This window comes from Mangifera indica, chromosome 19 (genome assembly GCF_011075055.1).
Source record: "Mangifera indica cultivar Alphonso chromosome 19, CATAS_Mindica_2.1, whole genome shotgun sequence".
In the NCBI taxonomy this organism is placed as follows: Eukaryota; Viridiplantae; Streptophyta; class Magnoliopsida; order Sapindales; family Anacardiaceae; genus Mangifera; species Mangifera indica.
Genome location: NC_058155.1, coordinates 11,045,624 through 11,064,101, shown reverse-complemented (window position 1 = coordinate 11,064,101; position 18,478 = coordinate 11,045,624). Strand labels below are relative to the sequence as shown.

General features: G+C 32.9%; 3 protein-coding genes across 3 annotated transcripts; 1 reads left to right on the top strand and 2 right to left on the bottom strand.

The window, feature by feature from the left end:
• Positions 1 to 5,564: 5,564 nt before the first annotated feature.
• LOC123202620 (ethylene-responsive transcription factor ERF010-like) lies at positions 5,565 to 6,479 on the bottom strand. Its single transcript, XM_044618581.1, has one exon. It carries the CDS (start codon positions 6,214 to 6,216, stop codon positions 5,752 to 5,754), a length of 465 nt encoding a protein of 154 aa, XP_044474516.1. The 5' UTR covers positions 6,217 to 6,479; the 3' UTR covers positions 5,565 to 5,751.
• A 4,860-nt stretch (positions 6,480 to 11,339) lies between these two features.
• Positions 11,340 to 13,068, bottom strand: LOC123203598. The gene has a single exon (XM_044620034.1). The coding sequence runs from the start codon at positions 12,985 to 12,987 to the stop codon at positions 11,728 to 11,730; it is 1,260 nt and encodes a 419-aa protein (XP_044475969.1). The 5' UTR covers positions 12,988 to 13,068; the 3' UTR covers positions 11,340 to 11,727.
• A 2,876-nt stretch (positions 13,069 to 15,944) lies between these two features.
• On the top strand, positions 15,945 to 18,369 carry LOC123202976. Its single transcript, XM_044619125.1, has 2 exons — positions 15,945 to 17,119; positions 17,569 to 18,369. The coding sequence occupies exons 1-2, from the start codon at positions 16,216 to 16,218 to the stop codon at positions 18,063 to 18,065; spliced, it is 1,401 nt and encodes a 466-aa protein (XP_044475060.1). The 5' UTR covers positions 15,945 to 16,215; the 3' UTR covers positions 18,066 to 18,369.
• Positions 18,370 to 18,478: the final 109 nt, after the last annotated feature.

Genomic DNA, 18,478 nt, shown 5'->3' with positions numbered 1-18,478 from the left:
TAATATATTTATTATAAGATATATCATAATTAATATAATATTGTAAAAATATCATACGATATAATATGTATTATTGATATAGGTTGATACATTTTTTAAAGAAAATAATGATATAGTATGAATATATATACGAAATTTTAAATTTTTAAAAGTATTTGTGATATTTTTTAAAATGATAACATATTAATTATATTTTTTAATTATTTAATTATTTAATTTTTTAAAAATTGTATCATAAGATATAATATGATATTTAATATACGATATGTAAAATTAAATTTTTGATATATGATATGATACATAATTCAACTATCATGGATTATACCATGATTTTTTCCCCTAACCCTTAGTTCACTGTCACTCAAATCCCTTAATAAAATCTTCAAGTAGAAAAGTAGAATAGGCATTTTATCAAAAACTTTACGATTCTTTTCCAAAATCATTGTCCCAACTTATTCCATCTCTATCCCCATCTCATCCCTATTGCTACAACAATCTCCATCAGATACTCTTTTATTTTTAAACTATCATTTTTCCTGATAAACATGACTCGCCATCTCCTCCACTATGACGTAGCTTCTTATCCTCTATCCACGATAGAGGGTTGATTGTCAAAATTAATATGTTTTAGGCATATTACATAAAGAGTAAATCATGTAGGGTTTATCCCGATTTAATGATTTCAATCTTCATTAATGTCATCTTTGCCCAATCTATCTTAGATGAATTTAACACTCATTTATTGGATCTAAGTATAAGATTTTAAATCTTAAGGGGTCCAACAATAATAACCCTAAAGTCAAAGAGTTGAAGTGACATTTGTGAGGAGTGATTAGGGTTAAGTGTTTAGTATACCTATAATTTATCATGGGTTAGTGTTTCATATAACTAGAAAAAAAAAAAAAAAAGTGCTTATCTTCTTCTCCTGCACATTCATTCACAAATATCACTCATTATAACATGAACTAGCATTCATGTGTCTCCCTAACAATTTAACCAATATCATGTGACTTTCTTGATACCTCCGTATTGACAAATAGGAGCCTTATTGCCTTGTGAGGAGTTATCGAAGCAACCAAGTCAAATTTCATCATTGGTGGTGCCTCCAAACGTCGTTATGGTTTTATGCTTGTTTTTATATACATATTTCCATAGTCCTTGATTCTACTACTTACAGGGATTTAAAAAATCGTTAATTTTTGGCCATGAGATGTATGAACTTTTAAAGAGTGGGTTCCAAAACTGGCTGCATTATGTAACTCAACTCATTAGTCAAAGAAATAAGGTAAGGTCTCAAACTTATAAGAAACAAGTGAAAAGTATCTCGAGGTTTCGCCGCTTAATTTATAACAATAAGTTTCAAAATCTCCAAAAATTTAGAGTACACAAAACTGTTCACCACTTAATAATGCCTAAGCGTTACTATCTAGGTTCTTCTTAACTCATTAAGCATTATTCTGTTTAAATTTCATTTCCATCTTCAGAAAACAAATGAATTAATAATTACAGAATCCAAATAGTCCAACTCCATGACAATAAAAATGGCTTGCTTCTTTTCCTTTGGACTGCTTAACTTAGTCTCAGTCATCCTCAAATCTTTTGGGCTTAAGCTTATGATAATACAGGCCTTTTCTTGAACCCAAATGATTGTGTAGCCCATAATCGAAGATCTTTTTTCCAATCGTACGACTGGTCGTTCATGCAACAGCGACTTGTCGTAATTAACTATTTTTTGTTCACATGCAAATGTCGTTTTGTAATTGGAGTCCTACCTTCTTTCTGGTATAGTTGGTTTCTCCGTAAAATCTAAAATAAAGAAACGTGAGCAGAAGAGAAATGGTCAAACGTAGACCCTTTGACATTTACTTTCCACACCAAAATTTGACACTTGTCCCTTCACCACCCTTATATGGATAGAATAATAGTGGAATGCCGATCATTGCATAATCATATGGAACCAATTATTTGAAAGTAATGGAGAGAGAGCAAGCCACCACCCCACTTCAATTTCCAAATCCTATCCGATCATATCCAAGCTCATTTAATCATTTGTCAAAGTCCATTACCAGACGAAGAACTCAAACGAAGTGTGGAAATGGGAAGATACGACTTATCTAGCAAAATATTTTGTCGTAAATGAATGACTGAAGATATCAATATGAATATTAACACAAGAAGCAACAGGCTAAGTAGAGGACTAGAGAATATATAAAAGGCTAAAAGACTTATTCCCACCCAAATTAATGTTCTTTAATTTTTAAAAATTTAAATATTCACTTATCTGTTAAATTTTATTATTATTATCAAAGATAAAATTGTCATTTAAAAATTTTATAAAATTTTAATTTTATTTTTAAATATTTTTAGTTAAATAATAATAATAAAATTTAAAAGACGAATAAATATTTAAATTTTTAAAAGTTAACAAATGTAAGTTTGAATTTACACTAAACCTTGTATGGAAATAAGTCTTTTGACCTATATAAAACCATAACCTATATAAGCGACAGAATTTATATTATGTCTAGCTTTATATATATATAGGAAACTAATGTGTATCAAGCAATCTTCGATGGATTCTCTTGTAGGTGGGGATGCACTACCTTTCACTCTATGTATATATAAATGAGGAATTATTGAAAAAATACGTAAACCTTTTTCTTTATGATTAAGGAAGATGGAGATAGGCGAGAGTAAAGCAATTAAATTGAGTTGGCTTTGTCTGAGGGTGATGACAGCCTGGTCACAGTAATCGACAGCCTGCTTAATTATATAATTAGCCGGTTGATTATTGTTTAATTTTCAGCAGTATTAAACTAATTATTTAGAAATTTTCAAGTCATGGAAGAGTTAATTTACACAAACTAAAATGAAACTATTCAATCCTAAGTTTGCAGTCTCCATACAAATTATAAAATATTGAATTAAAAACTTTAGACTTCAATGAATACCTTCGACGTCATTTATTCTGAATTTATAATATTGTCAAAATTAGTAACATCAGAGTAACCGATCTTCTATTCCTAAAACCTTCCTAAAATAATATATTTTAATTGATAAAGTTATACTGAATGGATTTAAAAAACGAGACCTAGTAAACATATGATAGGTTATTAGATAATAACTTTTAAGTGTATTAACCTTATTTTTATATATTATTTAAGTCATCAGTAAATTATCATTGAATTATTTAATTATCTAATTTAATTAAACGAAACTAATTTTTAACAGACCACGCATAAATTGGATTCGAGTAAGTGATATATGATGGGTTGCAACTGGTAAATGTATATTATCCTTTCCAAACACTTGGCTGATCTTTGTTAGAACAAAAAAAGATTATAATGAAATATATGGTTTGAAAATTAACAAGCTGCGCATAGAGGAGTCTTAGCTTAGTTAAAAAAGGTCATTGATACGTCTTTGCATTGAAATAATGAAATTTATGTGGCTGTTTCTGCCGACCGATAGCTTCAGTCCAAACCCCGATCCAGGAAAATTCCAACAAATAGCCAAATTTTAGACTATGGGTTTCATTTTTGTTGACTAATTTTATTGTGCACCATGAATAGGAAGATGTTGATCGGGTGTTACGTTGCAATAGAAACAAACATTTTGAGCATTGAATTGATAAAAGTAGATGCAAACATATTATACATCTCAGATATTCACCAATAAATATACGAGACTTTACCTCTAAAATTATATTCTCGGTATTTAGTTTTAAATATTTAATTGAATATTTAAATGATATCATTAATCCATATGATAATACACACTTTTATTATTTTTGTTAATGTATAAATATTACATGTATGGTAGTCAAATCGTATATCAAAAATATTATTTTTCGTATTATGTATCGAATTATATTATACAATTTAAAAATAATAATAATGAAAAAAATCTAATTGATACGTTATTATTTTAAAAAATATCGCAAACATCCTTCAAAATTTAAGATCTTTTATATGTATCTTTATTTTCTTTAAAAAGTATATTGAATCGTATCGATAATACATATCATATCGTATAATCCTTTCACTGTATCGTATTAATTTGATATATTTTATAATACGTATCATATTATATAATACTTATCATATATCATAAGATACTGATAACTATAATTGGACGTATCCGAGCTATGGAACAACCTATCTAAGTGCTTTATTGCTTTAACTCTAGAGTAATATTATTAGTATTAAGTTTTAAATATTCAATCATTTAATAACACATACTTTTATCGTATAAAATTATATAAAAACATTGGGTGTATCTAAACTATAAGACAATTTGGCTACTAATTATAGAACAATATTATACGTATATATTTTAAATATATAAATATATAATTATTTATATATATTATTATATAATTAAATATTATTTTATTATTAATTTAAAATCATTCGAGCACAATTAATAAATAAAAATATGTACCTAACACATCAACACATAATTTTATTGCTAATTATATTGTATAATTAACTGATTTGTACTTTATTGCTTTAAGGGAAAATGATTTAAATATGCACGTGAGTAAATTATTTGTTTTGGAAATATGCTGCCAATAATTCATTTAATTGAGGGAGACATTAAATTTATTTTAGGTCCCTTATCATCTAATTTTTAAATAATAAAATTTTATATATTTTTAGTATATAATTTAAATATATAAATTATATATCACCATATAAATAAATAATTTTAAATTAAAAATAAAATAATAATTAATTAGATAATAAGAAACTATCTGAATTCAAATTACTCATTCTTTAAAAAAATACTTTATTCTGTAGCAGGTTAAATGCGAGTCGTAAGGTGACCTTGTTTAAATCTATTTATTTAATAACAAAGAGAAGTTTCAGCTTGTTAATACGTAGCCGCATCTCAGCGTTGAAAATCACAACTCCCTTGGAATAATCAGACTTTAAATAATCTTAATGTGTCTAAATACAATTAACATTAATTAATCAAATAATTAACCGTCCACAGGGGAAAATAGGTAGCATCAATTGGCTGGATGAAAGATGCAGCTGAATTCACATTGATTGGATTACAGTTGGGCTGCAGCGGATTGAAAAAAAGAAAAAAAAGATATCACAGATCACAAGGGGAGGCTTCATGTTAAAGCATTCGACAAGAAAATTAAAAGATAATAGGGGAATAATTAAGCAAGCTCTTTAAAGGAACAGAAAAGCCACTCACCGCCCACATTAGATCGCCCATCAACCTCCAATAAACGACCTTTACGTAAGCTTCCACCAGTTCCATGACGGTGACAACCTCCCAGACCCAGACCCAGACCCGGCTGATTTAGGACCACTTAATTCTCTTCTCTCTTCAGTTTCTTCTTCCACACTCAGAAGTTGTTTAATTTTGTGGTGTCCACAGTGACAACCACCTCATAACTCATAACAAATGCAACTACATCCCCACTTTCTTCCTCATCTTCTAATAAATATTATCTACTTTGTCTCTGTTTGGCAACAATTCAAACATGAAGTACGACAATAGATAGGCCATCACTATTCCCACGCCTTCAATGAAAGTACGCAACATCGGGGGGAAAAAAGAGGAAACATTAAATTTAATTAAGAGATTCAGTACATAACTTCCTATATTCTCGTTTAGCTTCTATAAAGTTACAACTGAGAGATTAATTGTAGATCATGATTAAAGCAGCTACCCAGCTTTTTAACCTAATAAAACAGAACCCTTTTTGGTTCCATGTATTTATTATCTCTTTCAATCTTCATCAGAACTTTCTGGGTTTGGGTACTTGTTTAAATCGGGCTTCTCAGATAAGCGGGCGGTAGAATTTGATTCTGAGCGTTGTTGTGATGATGAATGGAGGGCAGTTTGCAAGGCATCAACCCTAGCTCCAACTTCTGTAGCTTTCTTGCGTATAGAAGCGGCGGACATGTCTCGAAGATCGTCATCTTGGAAAATCAATTCAGGGAAATTTAGTCGAGCAGACGGGCCTCTAAGATAGAAGACGGCTGTGTCGTAGGCACGTGCTGCAGCTATCGGAGTGGTGTAAGAGCCAAGCCATATTCTAGATCTCTTGTTGGGTTCTCTGATTTCAGCTACCCACTTTCCCCACTTTCTCATCCTTATCCCTTTGTATGGTTTTTTCTCTTGCTCTTGCTTCTGCTTCTCTGTGTTCATGTTTCTTGTAGAAGTCGATGAACAAAATTCTTCTTTCATCATAAACGTACGGAATCTTTATATAAGAACAAAAACTCCTGCTGTTTCTGAAACTATAGATTGAGGCTCATGCCGAAAACAGATTCGATCCAACAAATTATTTGCCTCAGAAAACCACGCTTATATACATATAATTGTATATATAAAAGATGTTATATTTATATATGGAGAAATCTGCAGAGGCAAGAAGCCTAAGTTTCCCACTTGGCTGCTAGTCTGTCGTATGGGGACGGCCGCCACGTAGATCTCCCTTAAAGATAAATACAAATTTGGCCGACACAATCCACCAGGGATCAGCCCCGCTTTCTTCTGTCTATTTATAGTTAAACTAAACCGATGTAAAGTACTAAGTATGCGTCCATTCGAAGGGCCGTTTCGTACTTTTATCATTCCACCCACGTAAGCGCCTATTTGAAAGCCGAGGTGGATGTTTGCTCTTCCAAGTGCATTCATTTTAATTATTTATTTGTTTGACGATAATAACCTTTTAAAGTTAATTAATTAAGGTGATCAAGATCTGGATTTGAGTAAAATTGTAATTAATTAATGAGCAAACAGAAATAACTGGAATGCTGGTTTGGATTTTAATTAATAAATATTATTTGATAATTTATCTTTTATTATTATTATTTTATTTAGTTTATTAATAATAAAATATTATAATAATTTTTTATTATCAATAATAATGTGATAGATAATATAAACAATATTCTAATTACTAACTTTATTTTGAGTATTAAAATATTATCAAGATAATCTTGATTTTATTATAATTATATTTTTATTTATTAATTTTTTAAAACAAAAATAACCCCATTTTTAAGTATATAACAAATAATATCAAAAATATTTTAGAATAATTATACCAAAAGATATTTAAGTAAAATAGTTTATTAATATTTTTTTATTATCTTTAACTAAACACAATAATTATTTATACCTATTAAATTTTATCAAACATAGTGATCATTTATACTTAAAAATCTTCTAAGTAATTTATTTTAAAGGGAATCTTTCTAAATATTGGTCGAATGAATATTTTCCACCCAAGGTTTGATGCAAACCCAACTTTTTACTTGTTAACTATCAAAAATTTAAATACTCACATATTTGTTAAAATTTTCTATTACTGTCATAGGTAAAATCATCATTTAAAGATTTTATTTAAAGAAAAATATAATTTTCCCACCTTAATTTAAAAATTAACAATTTTTCCCCTAGCCTCAAATTTCTCAAGTTTAAAAACTAACTTTTACTCTCAAGTTTAGGGTTTGCACAACCTCCATATCTTTTTCTATTGCAACCGCCCCCAAGCCTTCCAAAACATTTGAGTTTCACCTTTAGATCACCATTGACGACTTTCTCCTGTCGTCTCCAACATCTCCACCATCAAGCATGAGCCACTGGTGTCCATCTCCTTACCATATCTCTGTCGTTGGAAGAAAAAACAAATGAAAATCGAGTAAGAGATCTTGCTCGATTTCGGCCTCCTTGGTGCGTCTTGCTTCCAACGATAGAGATATAGTAGGGAAGTGGACACCAACGGCTCGTGCTCAGTGGTGGAGATGTCAGAGATGAAGGCAGAAAGTCACTGGCGACGATTTGGAAACTAAAGGTGAAGTGGGGGTGAAACTCAAAGGTTTTACAAGGTTGAGAAGATGGCTATCAATGAAAAAAATATGAAAGTTGTGTAAAACTCTAGACTTGGAAGGGGGGAGTAAGTTTTTACACCTAAGAATTTTAAGATTAGGGGAAAAATTATTAATTTTTAAAATTAAGGTGAAAACATAATCTTTTTAAAAATAAAATCTTTAAATGAGAATTTTATCCCTGATAATAATAGTGAAATTTAATATATGGGTGGACATTTATATTTTTGATATGTAACAGATGAAAAAATATTTACACAAAAACTTAGGTGGAAAATAGTTGTTTGACCTAAAATATTACCTAACTAAACACGCCGGAAAATAGTTAGTTTATAAGCGGAAATGAGGGGAGAGAGAGAGAGAGAGAGAGAGAGAGAGAGAGAGAGAGAGAGAGAGAATAGAGTCGGTGGAAAATGGACGGATGGGGTTGAGGACGACTTTCCGTCCAGGCAATAAGGATGGATTTGTAATTTTCTATGATGGAAACAGTAAAACCTAGAATTAGTATCTTGTTTACTTTAATCCTTATTATTGAATAATTAATTCCTTCTCTTTCTTAATCATCCGCTTAATTGTGGCTTAGTGTTCAGTCAATTCAACAATGGCAAATGACTTTGAATACGTGTCTGATCTCTAATGGTTGGGCTACCTACAAGTATTATTGATTACTGACTTTAATTAATGACTTATCCTCCACCGCCTATATAAACAAAACCATAAAATATACCTCATTATAATGCAAAATAATTACTTTGAATATTGACCATATTTCTGTGAGTAGTATTATATGTATAACTTTTATACATAATTTTATATATAAATAATAATATATTAATATATAAATAAATAATTAATAATTAAAAATCAAATAATATATAATCGTATAATAATATATCGCTATTTGTATATAAAATTTATATAAAAATTATACATATAATTTTATTGTCTTTATATATAGGTTTTCTGTCATTTTAAAATTACCATCGTCATCATCTTTATCACCATCACCCTTCTTTTTTCAAATATTGTTTACAATTGACGAAACATGAAACATGTAAAAATTATTTGTTCAAACAAATTTTATTAATTATTTTATATAAATTAAAATAATAGTTTATGATAAATTACAAATTGATGTGACAATTTACCATTATGTGATGTAATTAGTTATTTTTTTTCTTACTTTAAAATTATCTAATCAAATATTATTAAATTAAGTTGTATGAATAAGTTTATTCATCAATAAAATTACAGGTATTTTTTTTATATAAATAATGATATATTATTATATGATTAAATATTATTTTATAATTAATTTAAAACTATCAAATTATATAATAATACGTAATTATTTATATATAAAATTATATACATAATATTACTTTTAATTTAATAGTCTCAATCAATCACATTACATCACAATTTCTTTTTTAACAACTTTTATTTAAGTTGAATTTTCTTTCCAAAGATAAATCAGTTCCTCCGTAGCTACTATATCAAATTAGTATTGTGTGGACATTAAGCGCAATCGGAATTTGGAGTTTGGACAGCCTGCCTCTCTCCCTCCCCACCGAGACAAAAGTGATATAAATTGTTATTATATAGAGAGTTGCAGCACGAGGACGGGAGAGTGTGCCCAGTCGGCAACTGGAAGATTCAGTCGGCAAACATATCAACAAATAATTCTACATTTCCAATTATAATATTATTCCATTTTAGAGTTTGAGTTCTCGTCTCTTACGCTACTTGTTGCTTGAAAAATGACTGCTAGAGACAAGGCTACCTCTGCCCAGGAGCTGCTCTCAACTCACTCCTGTTCCATTACAAACTTCTACTCCGACACTCTCCATTAACTTTTCCCTAGAATGACAGCAAGTTCTATTGCTCTGCCTGTGGTATTTTTGAAAACAATGCTTGATTTTAACTTAGAATGGGAAGAGCCCAGATATTTTCCACCCAAATCAATGCCATCAAGCAAATAACTGCCCATGTTAATCTTCAATTTCCTATCTCATTGATTAATATCAAAATAGTTCAATCAGGGCATCCACTGCTACCTGTAACATCAGATGATTATGCAAATTATAACTGTTAACATCACTAATCCAAGGTCTAATCTGTCTCCACCTTCCTATAGAGTAAGTAGTAAACATTAAGCGCTCTTACAATCTGTTCTGAGTGGATTCACCAAACCATTGAACCTGACCACCAAATTCACAATCACAATGCTTTTAAATAACTCATCACCACTACAATGAAAAGGACCTCTGCTGGTCAGGGGTCATGAATTCCAGGATACTAATGCTTCATGAGAAGAAATATGCCACTCCAAATTCAAAAATCAATATCGACCATCACTTTTTCAAAGACCAAATATTTTTCATTACATTGAATTGACATAAGATAGATAAGTTGATCAAAGAACAATCTAGAAGAAATTTGCAACCTTTTCTAACCCCAGAAAGTTTTCCGTTCATTTCTTTTTTAACAAACAGAGCAATCAAGATAAATGAAACTTGAGAGTTGAGACCAGTGACTTCACATTATAAAAGATATCTAGTATGCTAATTTGGCCAAGACCATTCTTCTAACAATTGCGATCATATCATTAGGTGCCATGAATCTTTCTTTAGTGAAATGCTCATGAGCTCTCTAGCACAATTAGTTTAGAGGACAGACAAATGGGAGCAGTAAATACTGTTTAGCCATTTCCAATAAAAGCCAACAACCAACCATTAATAATACAGGCAATATTAATTTCAACAAAAGCAAAATTAATGCATAAACGAAGTGTAACCAAAATAAGGTTCATGCTACACTGTTCATCAAGTATAATGATGAAATGAAATTGCATGGGCAAGTCCAGCTTACACTGAGTTCTCCAGGCAAGTACTGGAGTGAACCAGTGGTTGAAACTCGATGGCAATCCTATAGGAATAGATTTTTTATAAGCAAATCCTCTAGGAAGTAGGAACTAATTTTGCCATTGCTTTCCACGCCCTACTATTTTCATTAAATTTACTTATTCATTTCTTGCTCATCCTGATACACCAAAAAGCAATGCTCCTCTTGACACACAAAAAATCACTGCAGATGCTGGTCAATAGGATCCTTTTATCATCATTTTCACATAGCCAGCGAGAAAACAAGCCACAACATTCAAAGCAGAAAAAATGAATAACACCATGTAGTCAATAACAAATGAGCAGCTTTTCAACAAACAAACATATATTCCACCCCATCAGCCTTGACGTGCACAGATTAAAAGTGAAACCAGAATGATGAATTTGCAAATGCATAATTTTGGATGACCAAGAGTTTGTAAGACAGATGTGTTGACAATAACCACCGAGTACTTTATGCCTCATAAAATTATATAAAGCTCTAATCAAGCATCACAAGAGGCACTTTAATGAGTGAGCATCATAATCATATGTATACTAAAATGATACTTGAAACAAAAAATGATTGCGATGAATGGCAATGTCCACAGTTCTCATTATGTAATACTAGCGAAGTTAATACAGTATATCACTCTGACTATAATCTAACTTAAGAAGCATGCTAAGACTTTAGGTCAGACATACACCCATTTCATATCTGAAGACCACAAGCATCTACTTTCGGTATCTGAGAACAAATAGGAGTGTTTGATGATCGCACAAGCATTCTCAGAAAATCAAATGACTAAATGCATTATAAAATATCCACTTTTACTTGAGAGGAAAAACCAGGACACCATATGTCGACAAAGCATTCAATAGGCTGATTCTGCTCTCAACTGAAGAGTGCAAGCTCTTTTCGTTCCATTAAAGATCAATGTGCTCCAACGACGTGTCTCGTATAAACAACTGCATTTGTTATCTCAATAGTATCCATCTACGTCTTCAATTCCCTCTTCCATTAAGAAATAGTCTCCATCCATTTCGTCAGTCACCCAATCTTCATCTTCCTCTTCTCCTTCTGAAAACATCGATATCCTCACACCACGAAACTCGTTTCTTTCACCAACAAGCACATTAACCACGTCATCCAAATCCCTTTCACCCTCAAAACCAAATCCTCCATCAAACTGCCTAACAGAAAACAATTCATCTTCATTCCTCTCAAAACCCTCGTTACTCCTTCTCCTAGGCACCAAATCCTTCTCTGTCAACTCCCCATTCTCCACCCCTATCCATGGCACCCACAAATCTGCTAGCTGCCCCAATCCTCTATTTGAATCTCCCACCACAACGGTACCCAAATTCGCCTCTCTCGCTTTCCTCAACATCTCCTTAAAATCCTTATCATCTGACACCAAAAACAGCCAGTCAATCCCTCTACTCATAGAATGCTGCATCTGTCTCTTCAACGCCCAATCTGCAGCTTGTGGTTTATCCTCAACCGTCTTAACAAACACACCAGCTCTCTTCAACTCCGAACCCAACCCATAACCAACTTTGGGCTTCAAAATATTCCTCGCCGCTTCATTGTATTTCTCATTCCCACTTATATGCCTCTCTTTATATTTTTGTCTCTTTTTTCCCTTCAACGATCTCATTCGATTCAACTTTTTTTGCCGCTCCCGTTCATGTAACTGTTTAAAATGTTTCTTCAAATCAAGATTGGTCTTACATTTACGACCACACACTCCGCAGATGTACGGATCACTGGGGATCACAACTCCTCTGCGTTCAAAAATGTCCAACGACTTGCGGTCACGGCGTTCCTCGATGACCCACTGAGGGAGGTGAATAAAAGCGTGACGGTTAGCGTAAGCAGATATGTCAGTTACCTCCCCAAACTTCTCAGCTACCCTTCTTAACGACATGGCCGCATCGTACGGACGGCCACGTGGTGGCTTGTTATCGAGGTCCCACAAAACAACGACCTTGTTGTTAGTTTTTTGTGTGTAGACTCCTTGCTTGTTTCTGACCATATCGATTTCGAAAGTTGCGGCGTGATTGGCTGAGGTGGCTTTGATGCAACATCGTGATGAGGATGAGAGTGGTTTGAGTTTGGTTTTGAAATTAGAGGGAAAATTGTGAAACAGAAGAGATTGAGAGAAATGGAGGTCCTTTTTTTGAAAAATGGGTTTCAGAGTGTGAGGGTCGAGAGAGTTGCAAAGGGATAGGGAATTCATTTTTCATTTGTTGCGCAGTGTGCCACCGATCTCCGTGACTAAGAGCGAACATGAATGAGATTCAGATAAGGAAGGAGAGTGGACAATATCCGGGTCGGATCTTGTATTATACCACGGGATGGATCCATCAAGATGGATGAGTTGGGCTTTTGTAGAGCCTGATTCTCTAATGGGCCTTTTTATCAATGGAATCGTGAAAAAACATCAAAGCCCATTTACTTTATACAGAGAACTTTCATCGTTGGGAGTGTTTATCAATTACATCATTCATTCGAATTGCTGAAAGATCTTGCATGAGTTCACCAATAGGATAAATAATATTATTGATATGATAAATAATATTATTAATGAGATAAATAATATCATCAGAGATGAACAATATTACCCGAGAGGATTTGAACAGAATTGTTGAACTAAAACTCTAATTTCGAATTGAACACTAATTTAAGTTAAGTTAATTTAGTTCAAATCCATCCTTATTCGAGGTATCAAATTCTGGTAAGGGTCAGGAAATGATGTAAAACCATAATGAGTCCATGCAACTTTTTTTTTCAAGTCTATGATTAAATGTTCTTTTCTCATTTCTGTAGAGCTGCAACTGAAGGATGATGAACAAGGCAGATTTCACTGTTGGTTCACTGAAAAAGATGTGCTGCTGTTCAACTGTTGTACATATTCTAGTACTTAAGACTTATAATTTATACAGAACCAAGGACCTTTTGTTTCCAAAGATAGGCTTATTCTTGATTATATTGAAATTTTGATTTCCCAAGTCCCATAATATCCTGCCCTGCCAATGAGGGATTCAGAAAGCAACTCCATAACCAATCATTTCTTGTGCCAACTCCTGTCTGCAAGTGAAGAGACAAATGTGATGAATGAGCTCTTACTTAAATGCATTTGTCTAGTACTAATTTTTGCCACACCCAGAAAAAAGTTATATTTGCTGTGATAATCCTCATGCTGGCTTATCTTCTTTCACTTTCTCTTTTCCTTTATAAAAAATGACCCGTGTCAGTGCCAGATGAGAGAGAGAGAAGGCATCACCATTTTTTATACAGTCTGTTGTCATCTTTCTGTTGCTTATACAATTTTCTATATCATCTGTCTAACTAATCTTGTTTTCTGATGCATTTATAATACTATTACTTAACACTGGTTAACTTCATAAGTCCAACTGTTTTCTTCTACTGAAGCATTATATTTAAAAGTGATCATCATACATTATAACATGAACTTCAGTGTTGGAACTTTGGAGAGAAATGCAAAATAGTTTATGCAATCTTTTGTGTGTATTGTGTATACATATACAACCTTATTTATACCAAAAGCAACGCTCTCTGCATTAGTTTTATTACTTAATTAGATATTCAAATGATATGTTATCATAAAATTGAATGTTATTTTTTTAATATAAAATCACTAAATGACATGATAACATATTCTCTGGATATCCAATCAGTATTCAAAACTGTATACATAGTTATAGTTTTATTATTATACAAAAGTGTGTAAACTAATATGGCTACAAAGCAATGTTATATAATTGAGTATTATTTTATTTTTAATTCAAATTCATCTAATCACATGATAAACATATTATCTAAATATTTAATTGGGTATTCAAAACTGAATATATATAATTGGCTAAAAGCATTAAACTATTAATAAAAAAAAAATCCAAATCCTTGATTTGAGCTATTAGTTTGGTAAGGGCATAAACCTGGTAACATATCACCATACCATTTATATGGCTAATATCATATTTACATACCATTCATATGGCTAACAATCTTATCTTAGGCATTAATGACATTGTAATCTCTCTTCTTAATGAAAATAATTTTCAGTGATTAAGGAAGATAAACAGATTTTTTAACCATTTTCCCTTTCATTTTAATGATGTTCCCTTGAATTATCCTCAGAATTATGGTAGACACCTTAAATCAACTACAACCAAATAGGATAACCCATAAATTAATTCCATAATCGCTTTCATATTTTCGAATTGATTCAGCGGACGAATGATAACGACGTAAGCAACCAAGTTTGGTGGGGGCTTGCTTAGTTGAGTTGTTGCTTATAATATTTGAGCTCGAGCCATTGCCAAAATTATATACAATAAAAGTATCTTTCCCCTGTAAACTTTTGTTTACGGTCCGCTGGGGCTCCCCTTCACTAATTTTTCATTCAGCAATGAGTAGAAATTTTCCATCATAGAGGCTAGTCTTACTCCAACTTCTTTTTTTGTTTTTCTTTTTTCTCTTGAGAAACCTTACTTGAATCGAATTATTCTGTTGAGGTTGGACTAATTATATCAAATAAATGAAATTTCAGATTTTATTACTTGTCCGGATAAGTCAAGATGCCCCCAACTTGAACAAAATGAATACCAATAAAAAAGAAAAGAAAATGAAAGAAAATTGAAGTCCCACATGCGCCCCAAAATGGCTTAGGCTGCCCATCCTTAAAATGTATCTTGCTGTGCTTAGCCTTTAGCTCTTCTGTCAAACTCAAAGGCCAGAGTTGAACCCAAATGAGACAAGCTTTCGATATGGGGTATACACATATATTCCTTCCAGAATCCTGACGGTATTTTTTTTGTAACATATGTCAACAACATGGGATTAACTTAACTCTCGGACAGACAAAAAACTACCAACTCATTTTACAATAAAATTTATGTTCCTTTATTTGAACCATGTCGCTGTTTTATTTTTTTACCAGTCTCCGGATTGCCTGTACGGGAGGAAACCCGTGATGCTTCACTGTTTCCTTCCACAATCCAATTTCCAATAAATAATTTTCATTAGTCCACCATTGGAAATCTCTGCTTTTGTCCTTCTAGAAGAGTTTTGGTTGGTTCAAAACACAACATCAATATGCGTCTCTGTTTCTCTCCTTTGAAAAATGAAAATGGAAAGTGAAACAACCAACGCGTTTTTTTTTTTTTTATGGTAAAGATGTTAATGGCAAATCTCTGAGGATTTGTAATGTAACTGCTTGGCCACTTTACTGTTTCAGCTTACTCAATGGTCAATGCTCTTGCCTTTCTTGAACCAGTCTTGGTCCCCGCACGCCTGCCATTTGTCTGTTTTTCTTCTCCTTATTATATCTCTCTCCTTCTTGAACCTCTCTTTCTTTACAAAATATTTCTTCAAAACCCACCATCTAAACCCTCTTAAATTAACCGAATAACAACAAAAAGTCAGTTTAAGAAGAAGAGAGATGCTTCAATCGACACACGTTGTACTGGTGGCAGTTTCCATAGGAGCTCTGTCAATCCTTTTTATCATGTTCATTTGGCGATGGTGTTGTTATAAGCAACCAAAGCAATTTATTGATCCCAATCAAACTAGGCCTGAGAATTTGCAAGCCGGGATTGCACAACTTCACCGGGCGGCTTTGCATAATCATCTTGATTTGGATAGCAAGAGAAGAGGAAGTTATTATGTTTTCCGTCGAGGGGTTCCGACGATGCCGTTGTTCAACTGGGCTGATCATCCAGCGCTTGTTACAGACGCTGTTGAAAATGGATGGTCTAGATTTGGTTTCACAAACTACATGTCGTCATCTCCATCATCTCGGTCAAGCCTGTTAGGATTATGTGCAGTTGGTGATTATGGAAGAGAAACACAAACGGATATAACTTGGGAAGTTTCTCCGGGGTCAGCTGATTTTATGCAAAAGATTACGCTAAATTCAGGGTTAAAGAAAGTCAGCCTAAACAATCCTTCTATGGCCGCTGCTTCTGTTATTAGAACTTCTTTGCCTTTGCCAGGGCCACCCCTGGGAAACTCTGCTTTTCCCCAAGAGGCTTTTTTCGAAATCACAATTCTACATTCACGTGACGATCGTGAACTAAACGGAAAAGTCAGGGAAGGTGAGAAGATTAAACTCATCCAAGAAAATTCTAATGAAATGGCCAATTCAGAGTCTTTAGTCCATGTTACCAGCACTCATAATATTAACAAGATTGAAGATTTGAAGCTTGCTGGTAAAGATGATAGCAGAGGTGAAGCAGTGATGTTATCTTTGGGACTCACTGCTGGTGGTTCTCTTCCTTTAAGACTCCCAGGAAGCTATCCAGGATCAATCGGATTCAACTCTAATGGTTCTGTGTATCTTGATGGTAAAGTCATTTTTCTGTTCTTCTTTAATTTTTTTTTTTTTTTTTTGTGGGTATCTGCAACTCAGTAGAATCAAGTCATAAGTAATGCAGCTGTAACAAAATTATTCTCAGTATTAGCAGAGACAAAGTGGCAACCCATTACTGAATGAATCCCTCACCTAAAAGGTCCCAAAATTGGTGAAAGATGATGAGAAAAGGCCACCTAGATGACATGGTCATGAATTATAATAGCTTAATAATATTTCATTAGTTTAAGCCAAGATCCTTCTATTGAGCTCTCCTTCAATAGTGTTCAATGGATATGAAGTAGGTATAAAGCTGTTAGATCCAAATTCATAAAAACTAATGCTCTATGATCTGTACAACTAAAATTTTAATAGTTGATTCCAGCCTTCTTAGTGCTCAGATGATTCTTTATGCTGACCATAAGAGTTTTTTATCTTTTTCAGGGATTAAACTAGCTTTTGAATCCGAAAAAACAGAATGGGGAAGAACAGACAAGGTAATTGGTTGTGGGTTTGACCCAAGGCAAAAGAAGGTGTTTTTTACAGTGGACTCAGAGCTAGTGCATGTAATCCATTGCAAGTCTGAGGAATTTGGGTCTCCACTATACCCAACAATTGCAGCAAATGATGATGTTATAGTTCTTGTCAACTTTGGGCAAAGCGCATTCACATATGCACCAGCAAATGCTCAACGGACATCAAATCCATGCTTCATTGGCCCTCTTGTGAATTCCCCAGCTGCTGCTCTTGGATATGAAGACAGCAAAGAGCTATTCTCCATGGGAAGAATTGACTCTCAGTGGCTTAACCGACCGACAATGAAAGGCGGAAACAATCCAGGGAATCATAATAGAACATCAGATTTTGATGAAGAGTCTGAGGCTGATTTATTTGAAATTGCTTTGGACAGTTCTGGTAGATCCCCAAACACAGTGTTGTAGCCACAAGATAGGAGGATGATCAACAGATTTTGGCTTTGGTGCCATCCAGCTTGTCTTGTTTTTGGTTTGAATCATGTGGTTCTTGTGCGAGTGGCATCTTCGAAGTACAAAGACAGAGAATCAGAGTTTTACAACGAGATTTAGAGGACTATACATGCATATATTTTTACTTCTCTAACTTGTGTCTTTTATACTTTTGCCTTCTCAAGCATTCATTTCTTTGTACATATTCAATGCCAATGTTTCATTGATCTTTAACATCCCTTTTCACTCAATAACTGAAGGTCAGTTGTGATTTTCTTTATCTCTATTTGATAAAATTTATAATAAATAATTTTAGCGGAGTGTGTGATTCGAGCATAGAGGTAGAAAGACTTCCCCTGGAACTGGATGGACCAATGACATGAAGACAA